The 23,267-nt window shown below is 52.1% G+C and overlaps 6 protein-coding genes across 6 annotated transcripts; 4 read left to right on the top strand and 2 right to left on the bottom strand.

Moving 5' to 3' along the window:
• Window positions 1–700: 700 nt before the first annotated feature.
• On the top strand, window positions 701–3,470 carry SMAC4_04755 (uncharacterized protein; the record flags this gene model as incomplete). Its single annotated transcript, XM_003346534.2, has 3 exons — window positions 701–757; window positions 895–2,199; window positions 2,294–3,470. 3 exons carry the CDS (start codon window positions 701–703, stop codon window positions 2,327–2,329), a joined length of 1,398 nt encoding a protein of 465 aa, XP_003346582.1. The 3' UTR covers window positions 2,330–3,470.
• A 569-nt stretch (window positions 3,471–4,039) lies between these two features.
• SMAC4_04754 (uncharacterized protein) lies at window positions 4,040–7,614 on the top strand. The gene is made up of 4 exons (XM_003346533.2): window positions 4,040–5,402; window positions 5,476–5,559; window positions 5,614–5,776; window positions 5,829–7,614. The coding sequence occupies exons 1-4, from the start codon at window positions 5,047–5,049 to the stop codon at window positions 7,143–7,145; spliced, it is 1,920 nt and encodes a 639-aa protein (XP_003346581.1). The 5' UTR covers window positions 4,040–5,046; the 3' UTR covers window positions 7,146–7,614.
• Window positions 7,615–8,380: 766 nt separating this feature from the next.
• On the top strand, window positions 8,381–14,006 carry SMAC4_04753 (uncharacterized protein). Its single transcript, XM_024655678.2, has 2 exons — window positions 8,381–9,115; window positions 9,181–14,006. Exons 1-2 carry the CDS (start codon window positions 8,905–8,907, stop codon window positions 13,623–13,625), a joined length of 4,656 nt encoding a protein of 1,551 aa, XP_024511527.1. The 5' UTR covers window positions 8,381–8,904; the 3' UTR covers window positions 13,626–14,006.
• A 641-nt stretch (window positions 14,007–14,647) lies between these two features.
• Window positions 14,648–16,546, bottom strand: SMAC4_04752 (uncharacterized protein). Its single transcript, XM_003346531.2, has 2 exons — window positions 15,478–16,546; window positions 14,648–15,363 (listed from the first exon to the last, which is right to left on the bottom strand). Exons 1-2 carry the CDS (start codon window positions 15,775–15,777, stop codon window positions 14,968–14,970), a joined length of 696 nt encoding a protein of 231 aa, XP_003346579.1. The 5' UTR covers window positions 15,778–16,546; the 3' UTR covers window positions 14,648–14,967.
• Window positions 16,547–18,318: 1,772 nt separating this feature from the next.
• SMAC4_04751 (uncharacterized protein) lies at window positions 18,319–21,269 on the bottom strand (the record flags this gene model as incomplete). Its single annotated transcript, XM_066090172.1, has 4 exons — window positions 18,319–20,469; window positions 20,526–20,875; window positions 20,930–20,945; window positions 21,042–21,269. 4 exons carry the CDS (start codon window positions 21,267–21,269, stop codon window positions 18,319–18,321), a joined length of 2,745 nt encoding a protein of 914 aa, XP_065946528.1.
• A 358-nt stretch (window positions 21,270–21,627) lies between these two features.
• Window positions 21,628–23,266, top strand: SMAC4_04750 (uncharacterized protein). Its single transcript, XM_066090171.1, has 2 exons — window positions 21,628–21,973; window positions 22,094–23,266. The coding sequence occupies exons 1-2, from the start codon at window positions 21,910–21,912 to the stop codon at window positions 22,978–22,980; spliced, it is 951 nt and encodes a 316-aa protein (XP_065946527.1). The 5' UTR covers window positions 21,628–21,909; the 3' UTR covers window positions 22,981–23,266.
• Window position 23,267: the final 1 nt, after the last annotated feature.

Raw genomic sequence — 23,267 nt, 5'->3', positions numbered from 1 at the left:
CTTCATCATCTCGCATTTTTATTCGGAAAGGGGCAAAGACTTCACATTCGCGTTGACCCTTGGGAGTCGCCTCATCAAGGACTGGTGTCATGATACCCACCTCGCTGTGTGCTAACTCTAAGTGACCATTAGGTCAGACACATGGTGTGCTTCGGTAGTTACAGTTCGTGATGTCAGAACTACTCAAAGACAAGAACCTCCAGTCTTCTCCAACATCTCCCTCGGTCATGACTCGGGGAATTTGTTCCTCTCAGCGAATTTGCCCTGAGTGGACGCCGTTTCCAACCACCGCAGGGCCGTCTTCACTTTTCCATTCCAGCCGTCACCAGTTTCGAGGCGTCATGCCGAAGCACCTCCTGCGTCTGCATAGCCAGCGTGCTGCCACTGAGCTGTGCTTATTGGTGGCGGGCTTGGCCTCCAACAGCAGATCTTTGCTGAGCCTCTGTTAGACTCCCAAGAATACCAGGTCAACGGAGTGTCATCATCGAGTGTCCGTATGTGTTGAACCACACAAAAGGCAAATCGAGCGAGCGATCTGTCGCTCTCTGTTCGGGTTGAGGAGGTAGTAGAGTCAACGAACTCGCTATGCGGTCACTCAACGGCCAGTTACCCTTACAATAGGAGACTCAATGGACACTTCTTTTATCCTCTCGCGTTTAATCTTTCATCGACGTTCCCTAGCGACTGGTGAACAAAGAGGATGTCCAGCGCGTCAACAAGCAGTTCCGGAGGGACGGGAGGAAATAAAGCACCACCTGTATGTGAAATCAATATATCCTCATATATCCATAATGGAGGTTATAGGTTCTATGCTGGCCATCCGACCACCTCGTTATCACTTAACTTCCCTTCACTTCCTATCAAACCCTCACTAACCGTCATGATCAACTCCAGCCCGAACCAGACGGACCGCCCTACCTCCCCCACCAAGCCCAACTAGGCGGCAAACCCACGCGCTCCATCGACGTGCCCATATGTTCCGTCCTCCTGGTCGTCTTCCTAACCCTAGCCGCCATGAACATGACCATCTATCAAATCAACCGCCGCATCGGCTTCAAATTCCTCTTCTCCGGTTTGCTGTTTGGCTTCTGCATGGCCCGCGTCGTCGCCTGCGCAACCCGAATAGCCTGGGCGCTCCACCCGGACGACGAGAACCTGGCCATCGCCTCGCAGATCTTCGTCGCGGCGGGCGTTCTGCTGCTGTTCATCACCAACCTCGTCTTCGCGCAGCGCATGATCCGCGCCTACCATCGATTTTTCGGCTGGTCTCCCGGTGTCACCCGCTTGTTCAGGGGTCTCTTTGCGAGCATCGTTGCGGTGCTGGTCATGGTCATCACGGTCACCATCCAGAGTTTCTTCACGCTTAATAGAAAAACGCATCGGGTTGATAAGGGGATCCAGCTCTTTTGCGGCGTTTACCTAGCCGTTATAGCCTTCCTGCCTATCCCGCTTGTGTTGGCCGCGGCGTCGGTGCCGAGGAGGACGCCCATCGATAGGTTTGGCGTGGGACACTTCCGGACGAAATTCGGCTTGCTCACGTTCACTTCGGTGCTGCTGGCCACGGGCGGCATCTTCCGCGCCGCGACGAATTTCGTCGTTCGCCCGCTAAATAACCCGGCGTGGCCGCAGACGAAGGCGGCGTTTTACTGCTTCAACTTTGGGATCGAGCTGGTGGTCGTGATCACGTATCTGCTGTCGAGATTCGACAGGAGGTTCCACATACCTGATGGCAGCTCGGCGCCGGGTCATTATTCCATGTCCGAGTATGGGGTGTTGGCAGGGGCGAACGTGGGAGCAGCAGGAATAGGGGCGCGGAATAGTATGCCTGTTAACGGAGGTGGTGTTGCTACTACTAGGTCTAGTGATGACACGGGGAAGAAGAGAGTCTCTCGTGGGGTTCGGGATCCGATTCTGGATTCCGCCCCGGCCATGGCGACGGGGACGGGGGTGGGGACATGGGCGGGGACAGCGGAAGCCTTTACATCAGCTGACTTGCCGCATATCTATGAGCCGGCTGGTAGCAGCAGGAGGGGATCACATTGGTCCTTGTTGTCGAAGAGCCGGAAGAGTGGTGGCTCTTCACTATATGGGGGAGATGTCTCACTACCGGAGTTGCCATTTAGTGAGATGCATGAGAGTATTGCTGCTACTGTGGCAACTGGCGGAGATCCTGATATGGAGTGGATGGCTAGGGCTATGGTATGTCTTCTTCCCTAGTCTTCGTCTCTCTTTTCGTGTCATGTTTCCCTTCTCTTTTGTGCGATTACTGACTAACTCGCTTCGCATAATGTAGCGCGAGCTGTATGGTGACGATGAGGAGGAAGTATAATGGAGTTGGTATCCTCGCTTCTGCTACCTACGGGTTACTGGTTGTGGAAGGTTCAGGGGAGAGGTACAAAAAGGTTCACAGCTGGGCATCTCCTGGTTGGATTTCTTGTTGGTATTGGGAAGACATGGCGTCAGCTTGTTTTGTATATGTCAGGATCTGTCATCTCACCAGCGTATACCTATTCACTCGTTGAATTTCATTTGCGGTGACTGGTAATTTTCTGATAATGTTGGGGCTCTGGGTAAACAAGAGATGGGTGTATAACCTTAAGATTCTGGCAAGCAAGGCGAGGTAATTGGGTGTCCGGATGAACCGCAGTTGTTTGGCAATCTTTCCCGGCTCATATCAAGCAACCGACGACCAAGATTATGCCATCTCATATGCAAAACTTCGGTTTACATTGTTCTGGTCTGAAGTCTTTATCTGTGTTAGCCATTCTTTCAGACGTACGCAACTCAGGGGCAGGTAGGGAAGTCCATAGATGCCACTTGGCGCTTGAATGCCTGAATATTTGTTGTTTCATATGGCGACTGGCGATGTATATATGATTTTGTATAAGTACACTGTCAAATAGGAGGTTCAGACGGTATCCAGAGGCACGGTTCGGTACTCGGAAGTCGAAAGCTTTCTCGTTCGGTTGGTACCGTACACCAATCGTGCGGTTATGGACGGATCCAGTGTACAAACTTCCACTTCTGGAGGCCTTCCAAATGTCAAGGCAACGTTAATATCGGATCGGGGGCGGTTTTTGAACATCATTCATGGGTGCAGACGGATGGTGATCAAACGAAAGGGTGTCCAAGTTCGAGACTCTTCACCACAGCAAGAGTGCCCCTGGACCAAAGACCACGTTCGCTCGGCACCCGAAATCCGGGGAAAATGAAGACGAAACCCCACTCTTGTAGGACAGGGGTTCCATTCAAGTTGGCGCGGCTATCGTTCGTTTCATTTTTGGGACGGGATTTGGAGAAGCCCGATAACCGACACGTGCTCTGGACTCCAGGTTCTGGGCCCAATGTTGATGATGATATGTGCTATGGCCTTATACATATAAAGGGAATGATGTCTTGTTCTCTGTCGAGACCGTTGGCCGACATGCTTACATCTTTTCATATCCCCCAAAAATGAAGGTGGCCAAAAAAGTTGTTGAAGTTGAAATTAGAAAGCCGCTGGGATATTTGATAGTCGGCAACTACGGCAAAGACTTCAGATGATAAGCTGCTTGTGTCAGTGAGGTGGTGGCGCACAGGCACTCGAAGAACACAAAGTACCGAAGGACAAACTTATCGCATTTATCAATCGGTAAGTTGTCGCGCATCTCTGTTATCGTTTTCGTGTACGGCGCCTTCCGTTATTTTTACCGATTGATTCTTCAAAGCTCCTGCCTTGTCTCAAAGCTGTTCCTGAGCTTTGCAGATGTTGCAAGGAAGGAGTTTCGGAAACTGCCCTCTGACAGGGACATCAAAACCCAAAGCGCTACGGCTGGCTAACCTGAAAAGGAAAGGTGTACACAGTACCTTCGAGCCTGCAATCGTCAAGCGAGATTGGACCGTTGCGCTCACCAATCCGCGGACAGCCACCAGTCTGGCGTGTCCCAAGTCAGGGTCAAAGTCCCAATGTCAGGGCAGGAACAATTCTCTCGATTCATCAGTGGCAGTGGAAGTGACGGATTGAGTTCTGGATTCTGTCCATCAATTCAACTCTCCAATTCCTCCCCCTCCCTTCACACGGTTCTCGATCCGGGAATCGTCGTGACTTGCTCGGTTCTCTCCACAGACCATCATCGTCTTGGACCGCCATCGTCAACTCGAGGTTGTGATCGCGGTCGCGTCCAATTGGTCGCGCTGTCTAGAAGACCTTGGTCGGGTCGGTAATCGGCCTTTCATCATCTTTTTCCTCTAGGCCACCGCCCGCCTCCATCATCGAGTATCAGTCGCGGTCGCGCCATCATTTTTTTATCCATCATTTTTACCATCTGCGCGGCTTGTTCCTGCGCCTGGTGCTGCACTCTCCCTGTGTCTGATTTTTCTCCCTTCTGTTGAGACGGGTGTGCCTTGCCTTATCAAGCTTGCATGCCACTGGAGCAGCCGGCGCATTGCACCTCATCCAACCACCCGACTTTGAAGGCACCCACACCTTCCGCAACATCCAACGATCCAACCCTTCTCAGGCACCCCGACGGCACCTCACCACTCCAGACCGACCACCCGGCCTCAACTCCAAACACTCAGCTGCACCCCAGGTTACCCAAGTACAAGCGGCCCTGCCTTGCCGACAAAGAGGGCCCAATAGACATTGCAGCCGGCGCTGTGTACCAGTGTGCGACAACAACACCACCGCAACGACAACGATCCCTTCCGACCGACTTGTGCCTTCCTAAAAAGCAAGGCACTACCGGTCTGCCACTCTTTCGCAAAGTACCAGCTACCATCCGATCTCTACCTACGCCGTGGCATCTATCCTAGTCTGACAGTTCGAGTTAACCTCACAACATACGCCATCTCAACAACAACAACCACTTGGACGTCAGTAATCGTTGCGATTACTTTCCCCACGCTAGCCCGCAGCTCGGTTACGGGCCGTCGCCGACCATATCTTGACGCCAAGGGTCTTTTTGGTTAGGGATCTAGTTCGAGCAGTATCACTCACTCCAGCAGATATTCCCAGCTTTGGGCCCACCGTCATTCATTTCTGATTTCGATCTTCGATTATGAGCCATGATACACCTTGGGGAAGAACATGACGTTAGGAGGTTGGAATTGAGCATCCCCGGGCCGCGATTGGACGACAACAACCTCGATCACGCCAGCAAACAGGTGTTGGCTGTCGGCGCCGCAAAGGGAGGAGCCCAACGCCAAAAGTTACCACCAACAAACATCACCAAAAGAATCAATCGCATTTCCGTTAAGAGAAAGGTCTCTCGTAGGCAAAGCAGCACAAAAACACTTCTTCTCACCTTCTTGTCAACAACTCCGACAGCCATGGCCCAATGCGTGCCACTCAAGGGCTCCACGGCGTGCTCTGCCTTTCAAGTGTCTTCGATATCAACAGATGAGGACCTGGTGAAACTATAGTACGTTGATACTGCTGTCATTACGATCGTGAAACTGGCGAACTGTCCGAAACTGACCTATTTTACTTGCTAGTCCGTTCTTGAAGGACGTCAAAGACACCACAACGTTTGACGAACAGCTAAAGTCTTATGTACAGACGAACTACGTTCAACTCAAGTACGCTAGCATGCTCTTGAAAATACCCATGACTCCGTATTAACATCGTCTCAGATTCCAAAATCTTTTCGGTTGCGGGGGGATTAAGCTCACTAATACGACAGAGCTCTATGCGCGATTCGCGACTACCGTACTATGTAACGGCGTCATTCAGAATTCCGTCACCAAATGCAACCTTTCAGCAGCAAATTCCCGACCAATTTGCGCTGATACCTGTGTCAGTAACCGAGAGACACTCATTAGGCGATCTTTGCTGACTTCTCCCACAGGCGCAATACGCGATCAGCGAAGCTAACATCGTCGTTGACAGCGATCGTTGCGAAAATCCAAACGACAGCTACTTAGATCAGGTTCGAGCCGACTTTACTACGTGTGCCCTGCCGGCAGACTCCTTATCTGGTGGCGAGTGTATCTCGGGGATTGCGAATGAGCCCGACAATTGCGGATTCGGAGAGAGCCTCTTGGGCATGTGTGGTTATTGCAAATCTGGTGGACCGAACGCGACGGATACCTGTTGCTACAACTCCGATGCCGAGGCCAGATGTGCCAATGTCATTCTCCCTTCGACTTCCCCGTCAATAACTTTGGACCCCGTTCCAAGCGCTACTTCGACCAGCGAACCAGTAACAGATCATGGCAGCAAAAAGGGGCTCTCCGGCGGCGCGATTGCTGGAATTGTTGTGGGTGCGGTGGTGGGCCTGGCTCTGTTGGCACTGCTGATCTTGGCCTGCATCTTCTTGAGGAGGAGGAGGAAACATGGCAGCCAGGACGGCAGCATTCTGAACCAGCCGACGCCTGCTAGGAAAGGACCATCAACAGCACAAATGACGCAGAATGACGGGCTGAACCATGGATTTGCAGGGCCACCAGGTGGAAGGATAGCACGGATGTCGGCCCTCGAGGGCGATGCCCCTTCCCCGCGCTCGCGCTCTCATCGAGGCTTCAGCTCTGGATCTGGCGAGAAGATGGCAGCCGCCTACGCTGTTGGTAGAACTAGCAAAAGGAGAGGCGACGATTACTCATCTTCCGACGGATACCGCGACAGCCCGATATCTGACCGAGGTATTGGCATTCTGCGACCGCCGCCGACGATGAAGAGAAGTGGCTCACTGTCGAGTGGCTCAGTTCTTGCGGGAGAAGACGGTGTCTCGCAAATGTCATCACCCCAGGGAGGTGTGGCCAGCCAACAAAGCGAACAGCTGCCCTTCTTCAAAGATTACTATTCTCAGGACGAGATCCATCCAGGCGACAAGGTTGCGACACTCTGGGCATACCAGCCACGGGCTGCTGATGAGTTCGCCCTTGAACGTGGTGACATGCTCAAGGTTGTTGGTATTTGGGACGATGGATGGGCAACTGGCGTCATGGTAGATGAGACTGCTGAGGAATGGGAGAGTCGCCGCCAAGCCCAGAGAGACAGTGGAGTCTCCAACACGTCTGGAAAGATGCGGGATGTGTCGCCTCCTGTGAGTGGTGAAATCAAGGCATTCCCGCTGGTATGCGTCTGCCTTCCCGAGCATTGGCGACGAACAATCGAGGGAGATGGTTCAACCGAAACCGGAGAGAGTGCTCAGCACCAATTATAGTAACGAACCGACTCATGAGAGGAACTTGAGTTTACGAGGCCACGGACCTCTTGAATAACTGTCCAGACGACGACCAGTATTCTACTATGTGCAATTGGGTACGGACTTGGTATCACGGTATGCTTTATTGCAGTTCTACTCCGGATACCCACAGGCTCTTACTTTCTCCGCTCACGTTCGACCCTTGTTCACATGTTACCACTACTCGATTCATAATGACACATTACATTCGAGATGTCATCCGCTTGCCTCCGGCTATCTGGTTGGTTGGATGAACGAACGCCGAAAGTGAGAGTCTGCCGAACAACGACTACACCTCTACGTATTGCATCAACTCTCTGTTTTCTTTTTTTCTCCTTTAATTTCTATATACCCCAGTTTGTGGAGGAGGATGTGTATTTGTCTAGAGTGGAGGTCATCATACTGAATGGTTGGGGAATCTCAAAGAGGAGTATTTGTCCGGCTGGACGAGATATCACTAGCAGACGTTATGACCTTTTAGACGAAGCATCGAAATAGTCACAGAGCATCCTATTTTCGTTCAACTACGCGTTTGCTGAATTGAGTTCGAATGTCGGTATGTAGCCCGTTAAACTCGTTAAGCTTTTACATCAGTAGGAAACGAATGACCTTCCAATCCCATTATCATATCATCGTACTCAACGTTTCAATGCTCTTCGTCATTAGGGAGGTTGTTGGCGACCCTCTGAACTTCTAGTTCCAGCGTCTCCTTCTCATGCTCCACCATACTACGATCGTGGAGCTCCTTCTGTCTCTTCTCCAGAAGACGCTTCTGCTCACAAATACGTAAAAGACGAGACTGAACCTCAATGATCTCTTGCATCGGTATATTCTTCATCCTCCAGACGTCCAGGCTTATTCATGGAATTGGGGACCGAAGTTCACCAAGTCAGCACAGCCAGACCCCAAAACAGTAAATCACACCTACGCCGCGTAGTAATGTCCACGGCATCGCAATAAGCCTAGCGGCTGATACACTCGCGACACTAGTTTGATTTCGAATGATAGATAATACAGGATTGACCGTTACGGTGACAGTTGGAGCACGGCATTTCGATGTCAGCATATAGGACGTACCAGTAGAGGTTCTTGAGAGATAGGGCTGAAGTGGGCCACCTGGGTCGGGTGCATGTTCGATTAAGCAGAGTGGAGAAGGCGCTGGAGAACGGACAAAGAGCGCCCAACCCTGAAGCAAGCTCCGCGGCTGACGCGCTTATCTTATCGGTACCCTCATACGTAACCAGCACTGGTGACATCCAATGGCGGTACTACTTGCCCACCTGAACAGTACCGATTTACCAAACATAAGTTACTACATATGGTACAATTTACTGTTTGACGTTCACACGATCCCATCTCAACCAAAGAAACAGAGAACACTGCTTAAAAGGCAGCTGACAACACTACCTAGCGCTACACAGCCAGCTTCAAGTGCCGATAACGTTCCGGCTGGCATAACCTCCTTCCCTTTGACGTCCTGTAGTCATACCGATAACGACCTTGCGCGTTCGTCATCCTGTCGTACCGAGGGAAGTTCCAAAGAACGAACACAAGCCCATATCCGTACACACATAATTGACGAGCCTCCCACGTTCGAACTGCTCTCTTTTGCGCACGCCGCCGAACCTGTCTACTCTCGGATGGTTGTCCCCAAGATGCGCAACAGCTTGACGATCTCGCCGTCTAGGTAGCTGGCTAGCTTGAGCTTCCTGGCTCTACTGTACACCACATCGAAACCATGGGTCAGGGTTTCTCACTGACTGCCCCTCCGGCGGGGGCAGCCGGTATTGATGTCCCTGAGTTGGCAGACTTGACCTACGAGAAGGTCATCGGCCAAGCCCGCTTCATGAAGAGCATACGTGCCAGACACAACGATGGAGTCGTGCTCGTCAAAGTGCTCGTCAAGCCGTATGCTATGTCGTTGGTACGGTACAAAAAGAAGATCATCCGTAAGTGACGGTTTCCGAAGCTCTGTTATGGGATCTTGGCCAATTCTGACGCGGGAAAACTACAGGAGAAAGAAATGCGCTTGCCAACGTTCCCAACGCGCTTCCATATCAGCGAGCGATCGAGACCGAAACCAACGGCTACCTGGTTCGACAGTTCTTTTACAACTCTCTATACGACCGACTCAGTACCAGACCATTCCTCGAGGACATGGAGAAGCGTTGGCTGGCATTCCAGCTCTTGTGCGCGTTGCGCGACTGCCATGCCAAAGAGATATATCACGGAGACATCAAGACGGAAAATACGCTAGTGACGTCCTGGAACTGGCTCTACATCTCGGACTTTTCGTCATCCTTCAAGCCCGTCATGCTGCCGGAAGACAATCCCGCCGACTTCTCCTACTTCTTTGATACATCTGGCCGAAGGACATGTTATTTGGCCCCGGAGAGGTTTTTTCCTCCCGGTCAAGAACCGGATCCAAACGCGAAGATTACGTGGGCCATGGACGTCTTCAGCGCTGGATGTGTCATTGCCGAACTGTTCCTCGAAACACCCATATTCAACCTGAGCCAGCTGTACAAATACCGAAGGGGTGAATATGACCCATCCATTTCGCATCTAAGTCGCATCCCGGATAAGGACTTGCGCGAGATGATCGCCCACATGATTCAGGTCGATCCGCAAAAGCGCTACTCAGCCGAGCAGTATCTCGAGTTTTGGAAGGACAAGGTGTTTCCAGGGTACTTTTACAACTTTCTACATCAGTATATGCAGTCGATTACCGACCTTTCAACCGGAAACTCGAGAATTGGCGAAGCAGACCAGAGGATTGAGAGGGTCTGGAACGACTTTGACAAGATTTCCTACTTCCTTGGCTATGAGAACGGGGATGACCGATACGGGAATCACATGCTGTCGCCGAGGCTGGGTTTAGGACTCTTCCCAGTCCGACTCAACATTCCCAATACTGAACATTATGTTTCGGCGAACAAGCAACCTACCACTGATGATGGAACACTCATCTTCCTTACCCTAGTCGCGTCTTCCTTGCGTAACACCGCACATGCGACCGCAAAGATCAAGGCGTGTGATATCATGCTAGCGTTCGCTGAACGGCTAACCGATGAAGCAAAGCTAGATCGAGTCTTGCCGTACCTGATGACCCTCTTGACCGACAAGTGCGACAGGGTGGTGATATCTGCGCTGCGTAGCATAACGCAGCTTCTCGATCTGGTCAGAGTCATCACCCCCGTTAACTCGCACATATTCCTAGAGTACATTTTGCCCAGGATGCAGGTTGCCCTCTTGGGGTCTCAGGGGGCTCCGAGCCCTGTGGTAAGGGCCACGTATGCAGCATGTCTAGGAAAACTGGCAACAACTGCGTACCGATTCCTCGCAATGGCTGCAACGCTCCGGGCTGATGGATCAGTAACTATTTCAGATCCAGAACTTGAACCAGGGAACGAGACGAACACGGCTCTTGATGGGCTGTTTGACAGTTCCCGCCAGGACCTGGTAGACCTCTTTGAGACACATACGAAGATGCTCATCGAAGACCTCAATCCCTTTGTTCGAAGAGCCTTTCTTAGCTCAGTGCCAGATTTGTGCATCTTCTTCGGCGTTGCAAAGGCGAACGACGTAATCATCGCACATCTCAACACCTACCTTAACGACCGTGACTGGATGTTGCGGTATGCGTTTTTCGACACTGTTGTGGGCATATCAGCATTTATGGGAAGCAGTACCCTCGAAAGCTTCATTTTACCCCTCATCATCCAGGCGGTGGATGATCCAGAAGAGTTTGTGGTACAAGGGGCGCTTCAATCGCTGGCAGAGCTGACCCGGCTAGGGCTCTTGACCAAGGAGGCATTTGTTGACCTCGTTGCCCTTGTTGGGCGCTTTACGATGCACCCCAACGTGTGGATTCGCGAAGCGGCTGCTCATTTCATCGCAGCCGGAAACGAGTTCCTGAGCTCTGCCTATCTCAAGGTTTCGATTTACCCACAGCTGAAGCCCTTCTTGAAGCCAGATATTATTCCTGGTTGGTCGGAACTACAACTCCTTGATTCGCTACAAAAGCCGCTCTCGCGCAACGTCTTTGAACTGGCTATGCAATGGGCTGCAAAAGCAGAGAAGAGCGGCTTCTGGAAGCCTCCTAAACGGTCGTGGGATGCTCGCACTGTAACGAAACTCCCGAAAACAGATGAGGATGAGCAGTGGTTGAGCCGCTTGAGGACTGCCGGCCTTTCGCAGGCGGACGAAATCAAACTCATTATGCTGCGAGAATTCATATGGCGTCTTGTCCAGATGAAAGGGAGGGACTCGACAGAGCTGCAGATGGAGAAGAGGTCTGAACTCGAGGACATCATCCCTCTGCGAAACCTGGGTATTACACCTCAGACCGTTATGTTCGAAGAGGAACCCATTCGCTATCCTGCTCCGCAATTAGACGACGATGACACAGCTCCTAAGACTATCCAGGAGGCTCTCCTCGATGCGTCGCTCACTATTGGTGATCCACTCAGTCAACGGCGTCGGGCCGCGCTTGATAAGCAGAAGTCTAAGTCGGTTCCATCCATCTCCGTGGACGGCAGGCCTGCTACAGGCAGTAATGGCGAAAACTCAAGAAACGCTTTGAGACAGTCGGTATCTCATCAGAGTCGTGCATCTCTGCTCTCCCCTCATGACGACGTGGGGTCTGCTCACTATTCCCCGTACGAAACAAGGAGGGCCTTGAAGCACCAGTCTAGCGCGATGAGCCTGATGAATCGTAAGGACAGCGCCAAATCCGGCCCTGAGACCGGTACTACGGAAACCAATGCCTTTGGGGAGGTTGAAGCGCCCCTCACTCAGCATTACCAAGGAATTCATATTAGGTCCCCAGATTCTGAAAGCATGCCGCCAACGCCCGGTATTAAGCTGCGCGTGAATCATGACTACCATGGGAACGATCCGCATATTCTCAAGATGTTGGATACCATGTACGTTGAGAACTACCCGCACGATCTTGCCGAATTTGGCCCAGAGGTTACACCCATCGGGCGCCGCAAGACTGGCAAGATTATCAGTTCCCAACCAGGGAAGCAAAGGGAAAACGGATGGAAACCGAGAGGAGAGACTATTGCGTCATTCGTTGAGCATGTCGGGGCCATCAATCGGATCGTGGTTGCTCCAGACCACCAGTTCTTCCTGACTGGTGGCGACGACGGGACCGTCAAGGTTTGGGACTCAGCTAGGTTTGAGAAGATTAATATTCACAAACCTCGCCTCACCCATCGACACGCCCCTGGAGCCAAAGTTCGTGCGCTATGCTTCATTGAGAACACGCATAGCTTTGTCAGTTGCGCCACAGATGGCAGCGTACACATAGTCAAGGTTGAGACCTACTTACAGGGCGAGAGCTATCGGTATACTCGTCTTCGCACAGTCAGAGAACATCGCTTTGTCGGCGGCGAGTTTGGCGTGTGGTGCGAACACTACAAGCTGGACAACGAGTCCATTCTTATTGTAGCCACCAACAAGTCAGTCGTCTGGGGCATGGAGCTCCGAACCATGACATTGCTCTTCAAGCTAGAGAATCCGGTCCATCACGGCACACCAACCTGTTTCTGCATCGACAACAAGAAAAACTGGTTGTGTCTGGGCACCTCCCACGGCGTTCTGGACCTGTGGGATCTCCGCTTCAAAGTGAAGCTCAAGAGCTGGGGCGTGCCCGGCAAGGGTTCCATCTACCGGCTCTCCATCCACCCCTCCCGCGGCCGAGGCCGCTGGGTGTGCGCATCTGGCGGAACGGGTCAAGGCGAAGTCACAGTCTGGGACATCGAAAAAGCCACATGCCGCGAAGTCTACCGCGTTGGCGGCAACAAGGAAGGTCCTAAGGGGTACGATGCCTGGCAAGTCGATGAGGACAAGCCTTCCGAGGGGCAAGGGCAGATGCTCTCGCGTTTCGCGACCAACATCGAGCCCAACGCCATGGGCAACGCCGACCGGGGGGTGAGGGCCCTTGTCTTCGGCTGGGGCATCACGGACGCAGCTACGGTCGAAGAACAGCCGCCGCCGCCGCTGCAGGAACGCGACGTCCGCTATGCCTTCATGGTCACGGGCGGGAGCGACAAGAAGCTAAGATTCTGGGATTTGACGCATGTCAGTCAGAGCAGGATCTACTCGGGCTTGCAGCTTGGTGAGACGGCGCCGAGTTATACGGCTAGTCATCCCACTCCGTCCATGATTCTCAATACCGAGCGGCTGCATGGGAAGTCTTCTTCGGGTCGGTCTGGTGCTGCTGGTGGCAGCACTACAGGGCAGGGGGTTAATGGTAAGTCATCGTCATCGGCCAACCCGTCTAGCTCACAACAAAAAATGCGGCCGTCTAGAACCAAGATCATCTCACAAGAACATTTCCGGTTGTTGAGGAGTCATTTGGATTCTATACTGGATGTGGCGCTGGTGGAGTCGCCTTATCCGATGACGGTTTCTTGTGATAGAGGGGGCATGGTGCTTATCATCAGGTGATGATTGGTTGTGGTGGTAGAGTTTCGTCCGCGGTTCTATTTTGGGCGTTGTTATTGTGTTTGCTTGGTTGTCTCATGGTGATCAGAGAAGTCAAGGGGTATATAGCATGAAGGAGGGTTATCACAGCGTAACAGCGAGTATTAAGTTGCAGTTTTGATATAACGAGGAATGACTAGTACTGTTTTTGGACATGCCTTGTCTTAATTTCCTAGGGCGTGTTGCCGGAAGGGGTTTATGTGTCTTGGTTTCTCACGACAGAAAACTCGGTCCATCTTTCCTGATCTTTATACCAGTATAAAACAAGGCGACAATAATTTACTCGTCTGGCGAAGCGCATCCACCTAACCGACGAGTATCACCCTTTTAGAATTCTTGAGTGTTGTCCATGTCCAGACACAGAAAGCACGTCGAAAGCTGACACGGCACTGTGCTATGTAAAGTTCCTGGAACTTGGACATCAGGGACTCCAAGAATTTGAAACCGTTTGGTTATTGGTACTAGAGAGGCAACCCAAATATGAGGTGAGAATGCGAGTGAAAAGGACTCAAGAGGACTTGCTTCACATGGTGGCTGCTGGGGGTGTCACATGACACGTAACGTGACTGCGACCAACCCTGTCTTTCAGAAGAACCTCCGAGTCGGGATTGATCCGCGACCCACAAAAGACGATTGGATGAATATGGTGCAATCCGCGCTAGTCCCAAATAGGGTTGAGAAGTGAGAAAGCATCCGCTCTTCAAGACGCCGACGACGACATCAATGTCCCCTTCCCCCTCCCCGTTTCTCTTTTCCACATTCCTTTCCACTGTTTCAGTGCTGTAAGGTCGTTTTGGTTCTCTGTTTCTTTCTCCATCTTCGCGGTCACGAAACCTATTTTGCGGTGCTACGGACCTTGCAACACTGGGCATTCTCTCAATTACAGCGCTCTCTCGAGGTCCTCGCAGTTCGCACATATCATGGACGACCCAAAGCGAAATCCACAATGACACAAGATACAGGGCGACAATGGGAGCAACAAGCAAGAACAACATGAGTACGATTGCTACCTAACGACATGAACGAAAACAACATAACCTGAGAGATCAACCCTGAACCGAACGCCCCCCTCGCTATAATGATACAGCATCATCAAGATATATGTCCCGACCCGACCCTGCCCAACCAAATCCAAAACATGGAAACAGATCCAACTTGACTCCAACTCGACGACAAAAACGAAGCTCATCACCGCCGACATATGACCCCTTCTACCTATCGATCATGCATATATCCAAGCTCATCATCGACCACGACCTCGGATGAGTATCATCATCTCCTTGTCTCAGCTCTCATCTCTCTCTCTTTACTCATTCAACCTTTTCCCATAAGCCGAGTAGTACCCGCACTTGGGCACATGGCTCTTCTTGCCCGTCTCCGGGTTAAAGATGTTACACCCCCCCTTGGCCACGTTGGGCGGCGTGTACAGGTGCAACGAGACGGCAAAGTTGTCCGGGTCTTGGTTCCACACGCGGTGCACGCCGAGCTCGTCGGCCATGTAGGCCACCTGGTTTTCGCGGTAGACCTTTTCCGAGATTACTTGCATTGGTTTCGATTCTGAGGAGGAGGAGGAAGAGGTGGAAGAATCGGGAAAGGCATAGCGGGTTTCCGTGAGGTTGCCCTGGAGGATCTTCATCAGGCAGTGCGCGTTGCCGTGGTCGTGGATGGGGGAGCCTTTGCCTGGGGACCAGACTAGGACGAGCTGTTCATTGTTTGCGGTTAGTGCGATGTTCGAGTGAACATTGCCCTGCGTATCATACAGAGGCGGGTCATGATGAAGAGATGGGAATGTGGCTACGAGCGGACTGTTACTCACAAGATTGCTCTTCCCGTTCCCTTCATCAACCAAGTTGCGAGTGTACCCCCGGCTCGCATCGCCAAAGGCAAACCTCGACCACTCCACCTCATCACTCTGATACTCTTGCATCAAGCGAGTGAGGTGTTCGACATCGACGTCATCCGAAGTCAGACCCGACGACGGCCCAAGGGCATCCTTCAAGGCTTGGACGAGCTTATCAAAGTTGTTTAGGCTTGGTGTGTCCTTGAAAGTGGCCTTAAGACAAAGCGGGACGTTGGTGGTGGCTGCAGCCATGGTTTGGGTGATTCCGACAGCCATGGTGTCTGCTGGGTCGTTCTTAGGATTACGGAGGCGAAAGATCGAAAGGTTGAAGGGATTGTTATGGACAGGAAGCTCTAGGATTGAAACAAAAGAGGAGATTGTCGGGCAAGCCAGAGATGCTTAGGTGTCTGGACTTGGCTTGAGGGGTATCGGTTATGTTGTGTGACAAAAGAGGAGGGATCCAATGGCTTCTATATCGACGCTTTTGAACTTGGGGTTTTATGGACGGATGCTCTCAACGCTTCTTCTTTAAAGCTTCTTCAACCAAGTCGTCGCTCGGAGTCTGATGATCGGTAACGATGCTGTCAATGTTGATGGGCAAAAGGGGGTATCAGGGTGAACGAGCCAAGAGGAGATGATGATAGGATGAAATATGAACAGGTTGAAGGTGACCTATCAGAAGGGGGACGAAAACTGGCGGTGTCGATCTTCCAAGGCGTGTGGATGGAAATGGGGATTGCGGGCGCTTCTCAGCGGTTCTGGGCGGAGACGGCGGTCGGGGAAGTCGGGGGAAGCCGCGCTACGATGCCTGTTTGCAAGGACCGATCTCGGTGGGTCAGCTTGGGAAGGAGCAACTGGGTACGGGTCCATGTGACCTGGGGAAGCAAGCGGGTTCTTTGCGGTCTCTTTTTGTGGAAGTCGAAGGAGCAAAAATGAGGCAACGGAAAGTTACAGAAAAATGGATGGTTGAAAATATGAAAACATGGCATGTTTGGCATCGTCGGTGATTCCATTGTGTGAAGGTGGTGATTTGGGTACGGCGGGGCCTCATGGTTTCCAGAAGGCCGCAAGCGCAAGCGCAGAAAAACGACGACTTTCGTAGCGATTATCGTGATAAGGGAACCCATAACATCGAGTATCCCTGCAAGTGCGTCCCCGCCTCTTCCGACCTGGAATCTTTTCGAACTGCGCTTTCCCCGTAACCGATTGAGAAACGATAATGGGGACAATCATCACGGTTATCGGTCAGTTTAGTTGTACAGCAAAGGACGAACCAAGCAATGCTTGCGCGGCATCTTGAACAACTTTAATCCTCCTCTCTTTTACAACTTTGTGTTTGATAGCAGGCCTGTCTTTGTTACACCACTGTACCGTACCACACACATGGCCACTGTAACCACTGTAACAATGGCTAGCTCGATCTGTACTCTCCGAGCCACTGAGCCACTGTAAGAAACAAAGAATTGAAGACAGGGATTGTCGTTGGCTACAGCAACCTTGGAGGACTGGATACCTACAAAATCGGTTATGGTGATTACGAGAGAGTTTTCCTTTTCCATCTACAAGCATACGTATGCCTATGTTAACCGCCATATTCCATGTACATAGTAGTGTACGTACGAAAAGCAAATCCTCAAAGTCAAGAGGCGGTTGTCGGTCGGGAAACTATTTACACGGCTCCACGGCTGTCGGTCCCGGTGAGATACCGGAAGGCCTAGGGCGGGATCACCGCTTGCTTCTCGCCTCCTGAACTACAGGCTATGCTAGTGTACTACACACTACGTGTATTGCACGCTGGTCAGAGCTGGTCTAGTTAGGTATCTGGATCTTCCTCGTGTCTCTCAACATACCTCTAGCTAGCTATATACGTCAGGTGTCTTCAACAAACACCCTTTGTTTACCTTATCATTACCTGATAAATTAAGCTCATTGCATGGACCAAAGACAGGGCGAGACAGGGCAAGACAGGGCGAGAACACCACGACCTGTCTGTTTGTTGGGTTAGTTTGGTTCCTTTACTACCATAGGTGTCGTTACTGTAACCTACACAGTACACGGCCAGCCCTGTAAATGTTCGACCAACCAACCAACCAACCAACCAACCAAAACCACCAGTCGAACCGCTTTGTTTTTTTGGTTTCGCAATGTCATGCGTACTTCTACACTAAACTCCATTCCCAGAAAGGGTGACGTGACGGGACGGTCTCACCGTTCACCGGTGTTTCCCTTACACAGTACGACCAGCATCACGTTTGATTTAGTCTTTTAGAGGTGGTCAAAGACCATTGTTTGGGTCACAAGGGCTGATACCGCTAGGTAACTAGGGGGAAGTGGAAAAAGTGGGAAGGTGGAAAAAGGACCCTGAGATTCCATGAGATTATCGGGTGCGGGTGTTGAGGGACCCTGCTTGGGAAAATGAGTGCAATGAAATGGAAGACCAAAACCTCTATCGGGACCTGTGAGTTTAGACGTTATCTTCCATATTTTATGTCTGGAAGCAGTGGTATGGAAGTCAGTACCATACACCGGTGACGCCCTGCTGTTTTGAACAAAGCAGAGGAAACCCAGTTCGAGTTCGACAGAGAGATCTACCATCAGTCGAATTATCTGTCTCTGATCTGTGTCATTGTTATATACTCGCTCAGTCATTCGATTCGCTTGCATTACCACCTCTATACCCAACCAGGAGAGAGAAAATGCCAGACATTACATTACACTCAACTCATATACCGATGCCACCCGCCCTGCCGGCCCGCCGTCTCATCGCACTAAATTTCATCCTGTTTTTTTACGGCTACTACAGTACCTAAACGTAGATCATCGCGGGTACCTCTCCCGATCCCGATCCCGACTCTCCAGTTCAACCCCATCTTCATCCTCATCTTCCGTCCCATCTAATATCTGATGATCATCCCTTCTCCTCGCCGTACTATTACCACCACCACCACCACCACCTACAAGAGGCTCTCTAGGCAAATCTAACGAATCCCTCAACCTAATCCTCCCACCACTCGCAATCGACACTTTATCAGACAACCACCCTGCAACTCTCTGCATCAACTCCCACAGTCTCTCATCGTTACTAACAACAACCCCTTGCTGCTGCTGCTGTTGCTCGGCGGCTCCATGTCCATTAGCAACCTCCTCCATAGCTTCAACCTTGAACTGATACTTGAGACAATCCTTCACAGTGACAAGCCCCATCAGCTTGCCGTGGTACTCAATCAGGATCACGCGCGGGCCGATCTTGCGGAAGAGTTCCATGACGGTCTCGAGGGGCAGGCGCGGGTGGGCGGAGACGGGGGTGGTGTCTACGTAGCGGGAGAAGTTGACGAAGTTGGAGGAGGATGAGGATGAAGTGGCGGCGGGGGTGGATGATGACTCGGCAAAGTTGATGGTGTTGAAGCTGTCCATGCGGGCGAGACCCGGTGTGATGCTGAGTGGTGTAATGATGTCGACGCCGGCGGTAGTAGCATTTGCGCTGGATGGTGGAGGAGCAAATGTACATTGGGCTTCAGGACTGAGCGTCCTCTCGCGCTTTGCGCGATCGACAGCGTAGCGTAGCTCTGTCCGACCGATATAGCCGACCAAGATCTTGGAGCGCTCGTCTTCCACGATGGGAAAACCTTGGTAGTTGTCCTCGACGAGAAGAGCCTCGATTTGCTGGAGGGTCATACCGTTGGTGGGAATGGACGTGACATCCTTGATCATGGCGTGAGAGACAGGCACGCCGAAGTTGTGCTCTTCCTTGTTGTCGAGGAAGGGGAAGCCGCTGAACCAAATCATGCGGTCTGCTATGCCACCTTTTCCGAATAGCTCACTGACGGCTTTGGTTACACCGACGACAATCATGGTTGGTAGGATGTAGGTGAGGGCACCGGTAAGCTCGAACATGATAACCACCACTGAGACGGTGATGTGCATGATACCGCTCAGAGCGGCGGCCGCGCCGAGGAAGGCATATGTTCCGGGTGTGATGCATGGCACGTCGGGCAAGCAGGCAGCGAAGAATGGGCTCGTCGGATTAGCCTCGTGGATTGCCTGAACAATGATACCCACTGAGCGGCCAAAGGAGGCGCCGATGGCCATAGATGGCACAAAGATACCGGCTGGAACCTTGCAGCCGTATGAGATGATGACGAAGAAGATGCGGATGACGGTTGCTAGCAGCAAAGAAACGACGTTACGAAAACGGTGGTCCTTGTCGCAGAGGCCTTGATAATCCGCAGCGCCTTCACACTCGAGGAAGAGAATCTCCATGCTTTCGGTCATTTCGATTCTCAGAAAACTGTTAGGATAGCACACGATAGCCGTTGCAGCCGCCAGCAGAGTAGCCTCGAGAATAGCGTAGTTGGTTAGGTACTTCTTGCGGAATGCTTGCACCCTGAGGTTCCACTTCATGACAAAAGCACCGTATAGACCGCCACAGATGCCGAGCAGGATGAAGAATAAGATCTCGAAGAAATGCCACGATCTGTCGTAATGAACCTGGAACATGACCAACTGCCCAGTCCGGAAGGGATTCATGGCAGACAGGACGGCCGTTGCGACCAGGGCGCAGAAGTAGCTTCGCCACATGGTCTTGAGGGGGAAATAGCTGGACATCTCTTCGAGCGAGAACAGCACTCCTCCGATAGGGCTGCCGAAGGCGACGGCAACACCCGCGGCAGCACAAGCGCTGAGAATCTCACGCGTCTTGGACGCATTTCGTCTGTACTTGGCGAAGAGCCTCGATATGACATTTCCCGTGCACACAGCGTAGTGTACACTAGGTCCTTCCTTTCCGACGGAGAGACCGGAGCCGATAGCAAGTGGTAGGGCCAAGGACTTGATAATCAGAGTCCAAAAACCAAGAAACCCCTTCATGACGAAGCCGGCGATAATGCATTTGATCTCGGAGATGCCAGAGCCAGCGGCGTAGGGGGCATATGATTTGACCAGGGTGGCTGATGTGCAGGCGAACAAGATCTGTAGTACATTAGTAGGGGCTTCTTCAAGGTCCAAGTGGGCCAGGTTATACGAACCGCAAAGAGTATGTAGATGAAGTAGTTGATGGGTGACAGCCCCGTCCACTTGTGCCAGTCGTCGCAACCATTGTCCTCTCCCCAGCAACAAAAGTTCTCGTTGAGATAGAAGGCAGTTTTGCAATGACCAAGCTTGATGTCGGAAAGCCATTCCGTAATGATGTTCAAAAACGCAGCATTGAGCCCGATTGCCGCGCCAATTATGGTGACGACAATCCAGCCTTGAGCAGCATCGTAAGATTCTCGTATCCTATGTCGCCAGTCGAACCGGCCGGCGTCCCAAAGCCCAGCATTTCTCTTGCGGCGCGCCTTTCTGCGCAGTTGTTCTCGTGCCGCATCTTGCACCCAATCTGGTCGCCTATCGTCAGCGCTTGCGGGTCGGATATCTCAAAGGTTTATCATACCAATGGTTGTAAAGTCCTACTCGGTCGACAGTTAGTAGCCGCACACAACTGATCCGGTCGCATCGCACCTGGACCCAGAGTCTCTGGAGCAAGCAAAGCTACAGTAGCTGACCTCATATCGCTTGATCTTCGCAATCTCCTCCTCGATCTGATGTTGCGCGGCAACTCCTTGGGCCGTTTGGGCTTCTCCTTGTTCGGCAATGGACACGGCGTAGGAGAATCGGGAGCTGACGGACGGTCTTCGAGCGGCGCGTTGGTTGGGGATCTGAGGCACTGACGTCGAGAACGACGTAGATCGGGATTGCGGGTTCATGGCGCCTGGACCGCCTCTGGGTATCATGTCGCTGGCATTCGGACTGAAGGTAAGTGTATGTATTGGTGGGTTTTAGAGTCGTTTGCCATTCCTCAACAATTGAGTGACTATAATATTGTCTTGGAGTAGGCTATTGCCATTATCGATTGCGCCTCTACCGCCGAAGTCCCCTATAATCGCCCACTAAAGCTATCATTGCAAGGCTGACTGACATCCCAACTCCAGCGCCTAGGTTCCGGGGTCTTGGGCTTCTTGGCAGGCAATCCCTGGGTCGCCAAGGTGCCTACTGTACCCCATTGCAGCCACCCCGAGGGGTTGACCGAGAATGAGCAGCACACTTTAATCGCGTCTTTGTGTACGCGTTTCACTTTAACTTCTTGCCTTCGATCTGGTGTAAGTCCATCAGCCATCCTCAAGACTAGAAGAGCTGTGTAGATCTCTATCGGAATTTCCAAAGGACTCTTTGTTGTTTGTGACATAACCGGCCAACCAAGCTCAGAAAACTTTCCCACACTCAGCGACGGCACCTGTAAAGCTCGGGTACAGACGCAAAGAACCTCGACTTCAGTCATTTCCCCCTCCCTCACCTTAGCAGTACAAAACTCATTTCCATATCTGAATCACCTTACAAAATTTACGGGGAACAAACACTCTCACCGCCAACAAGATGCCTTACAACACCACAGCAATTCCTCCCCGAAAGGAGGTGACAGGCCAAACCCAATTGCCCCGTAAGGAATCCTCCCCTGAGATAAATGAACACATTCACACACATTTACTCTTTCTTCCTCGAAGCGACGATACCACAAAATATCAAGAAAAAAAAATACTCACACACGCTTGAAACACAGTCACAAGAGTCAAAAAAATCATCGCCGTCGACCCGGACATCACCGTCTGCTCCAACAACGCCGCCTTCGTCATCACCCTGGCCACGGAAATGTTCATCCAGCACCTAGCCTCGGAAGCCCAAAACATGGCGCGCGCCGAGCGCAAGCCGCGCCGCAACGTGCAATACAAGGACGTCGCCGCCGCCGTCTCCCACCACGACAACCTCGAGTTCCTCGAGGACGTGGTGCCCAAGACGTCTTCCTACAAGGCCATCAAAGCGCAAGCAGCCGCGGCTAGGGCCCGCGTCAAGGGCGGGAGCGACATCGTTGTGCCTCCTGCGGGGACTGCTGCTGCTGTTTCTGGTACTGGTGGTGTTGGCGGTGTACTAGCGGCTCCCGAGGGTATTACCGGTGGTGTCATGATGTCCTTGGAGTCTGGACAGCTGGGTCAGGATCTGGGGCAGGGTGATGAGAGGGATCGGATGGCCATGTTGCCGAATGCCAAGAAGCAGAAGGGGTCTTCGTCTGGCGGCGGGTCTGGCGGGTTGCAGCAGACGTCAATCTTGATGGCTATGAATGGGGGTCTTGCTACGGGAAGCGGTAGCAATGGTGGTGGTGGAAGCATTGGAGGGCTGGCGGCGCCGGTGAATGGACTTGGTGCTGGCGGCGTCAATACGGGTATTACCAATATGGGAGTTACGGCGGGTGTGGGCATGTCGTCGGCTTCGGGACGACCATTCAGCTCCACTCCTGGTGTGATGAGTGGTATGAATAGGGGCATCTTGTCGGCGTCGCCGCCGGCTACCACGTCGGACGAGGACCCTAGCGCGCAGTTGCAGATGGAGATGAGGCAGGCGGCGTCGCAGCAGTATCGGGGTCACGATGGAGATGTGGATATGACCGGCTAGAGAGCGTCTGTTCATATGTACTGAGACAAAGAGACATGTTGGACACTTGAATTAAGAAAAAGCTATGAACCATTTATACTATCATCCCAGGGTACCTTTTCCCAAGCTAAGTTTCGGTTGCTACGATAAGATCCTCACACCCATATTATGATCCAGCGCCTCTGTTGCAGTTTCAAACAACGAATTTGCGAATCTTGGTATACAGTATTTTGCAGTACAAGCCCAATCTAAAACCGAACGCCGACAAAGGTAACCTCTTTCTGTAAAGTGCCGTCCCCCCCCCCCCC

The sequence above is a fragment of the Sordaria macrospora genome, chromosome 3 (genome assembly GCF_033870435.1).
Source record: "Sordaria macrospora chromosome 3, complete sequence".
Taxonomy (NCBI): domain Eukaryota; kingdom Fungi; phylum Ascomycota; class Sordariomycetes; order Sordariales; family Sordariaceae; genus Sordaria; species Sordaria macrospora.
Note: the sequence above shows the minus strand (reverse complement) of the source record. Positions and strands in the feature narration are given on the sequence as shown.

What these genes read in the sequence shown, in the direction of transcription:
- SMAC4_04754 (XM_003346533.2), top strand. Translation starts at nt 5,047, where the DNA reads ATGATACACCTTGGGGAAGAACATGACGTTAGGAGGTTGGAATTGAGC. An exon ending in GAGGACCTGGTGAAACTATA is followed by an intron (nt 5,403 to 5,475) that starts GTACGTTGATAC and finishes TTTACTTGCTAG; the next exon opens with TCCGTTCTTGAAGGACGTCA. An exon ending in ACGAACTACGTTCAACTCAA is followed by an intron (nt 5,560 to 5,613) that starts GTACGCTAGCAT and finishes ACATCGTCTCAG; the next exon opens with ATTCCAAAATCTTTTCGGTT.
- SMAC4_04753 (XM_024655678.2), top strand. Translation starts at nt 8,905, where the DNA reads ATGGGTCAGGGTTTCTCACTGACTGCCCCTCCGGCGGGGGCAGCCGGT. An exon ending in GTACAAAAAGAAGATCATCC is followed by an intron (nt 9,116 to 9,180) that starts GTAAGTGACGGT and finishes GGAAAACTACAG; the next exon opens with GAGAAAGAAATGCGCTTGCC.
- SMAC4_04752 (XM_003346531.2), bottom strand. Translation starts at nt 15,777, where the DNA reads ATGGCTGTCGGAATCACCCAAACCATGGCTGCAGCCACCACCAACGTC. An exon ending in GGAACGGGAAGAGCAATCTT is followed by an intron (nt 15,364 to 15,477) that starts GTGAGTAACAGT and finishes AACAATGAACAG; the next exon opens with CTCGTCCTAGTCTGGTCCCC.
- SMAC4_04750 (XM_066090171.1), top strand. Translation starts at nt 21,910, where the DNA reads ATGCCTTACAACACCACAGCAATTCCTCCCCGAAAGGAGGTGACAGGC. An exon ending in AGGCCAAACCCAATTGCCCC is followed by an intron (nt 21,974 to 22,093) that starts GTAAGGAATCCT and finishes CTTGAAACACAG; the next exon opens with TCACAAGAGTCAAAAAAATC.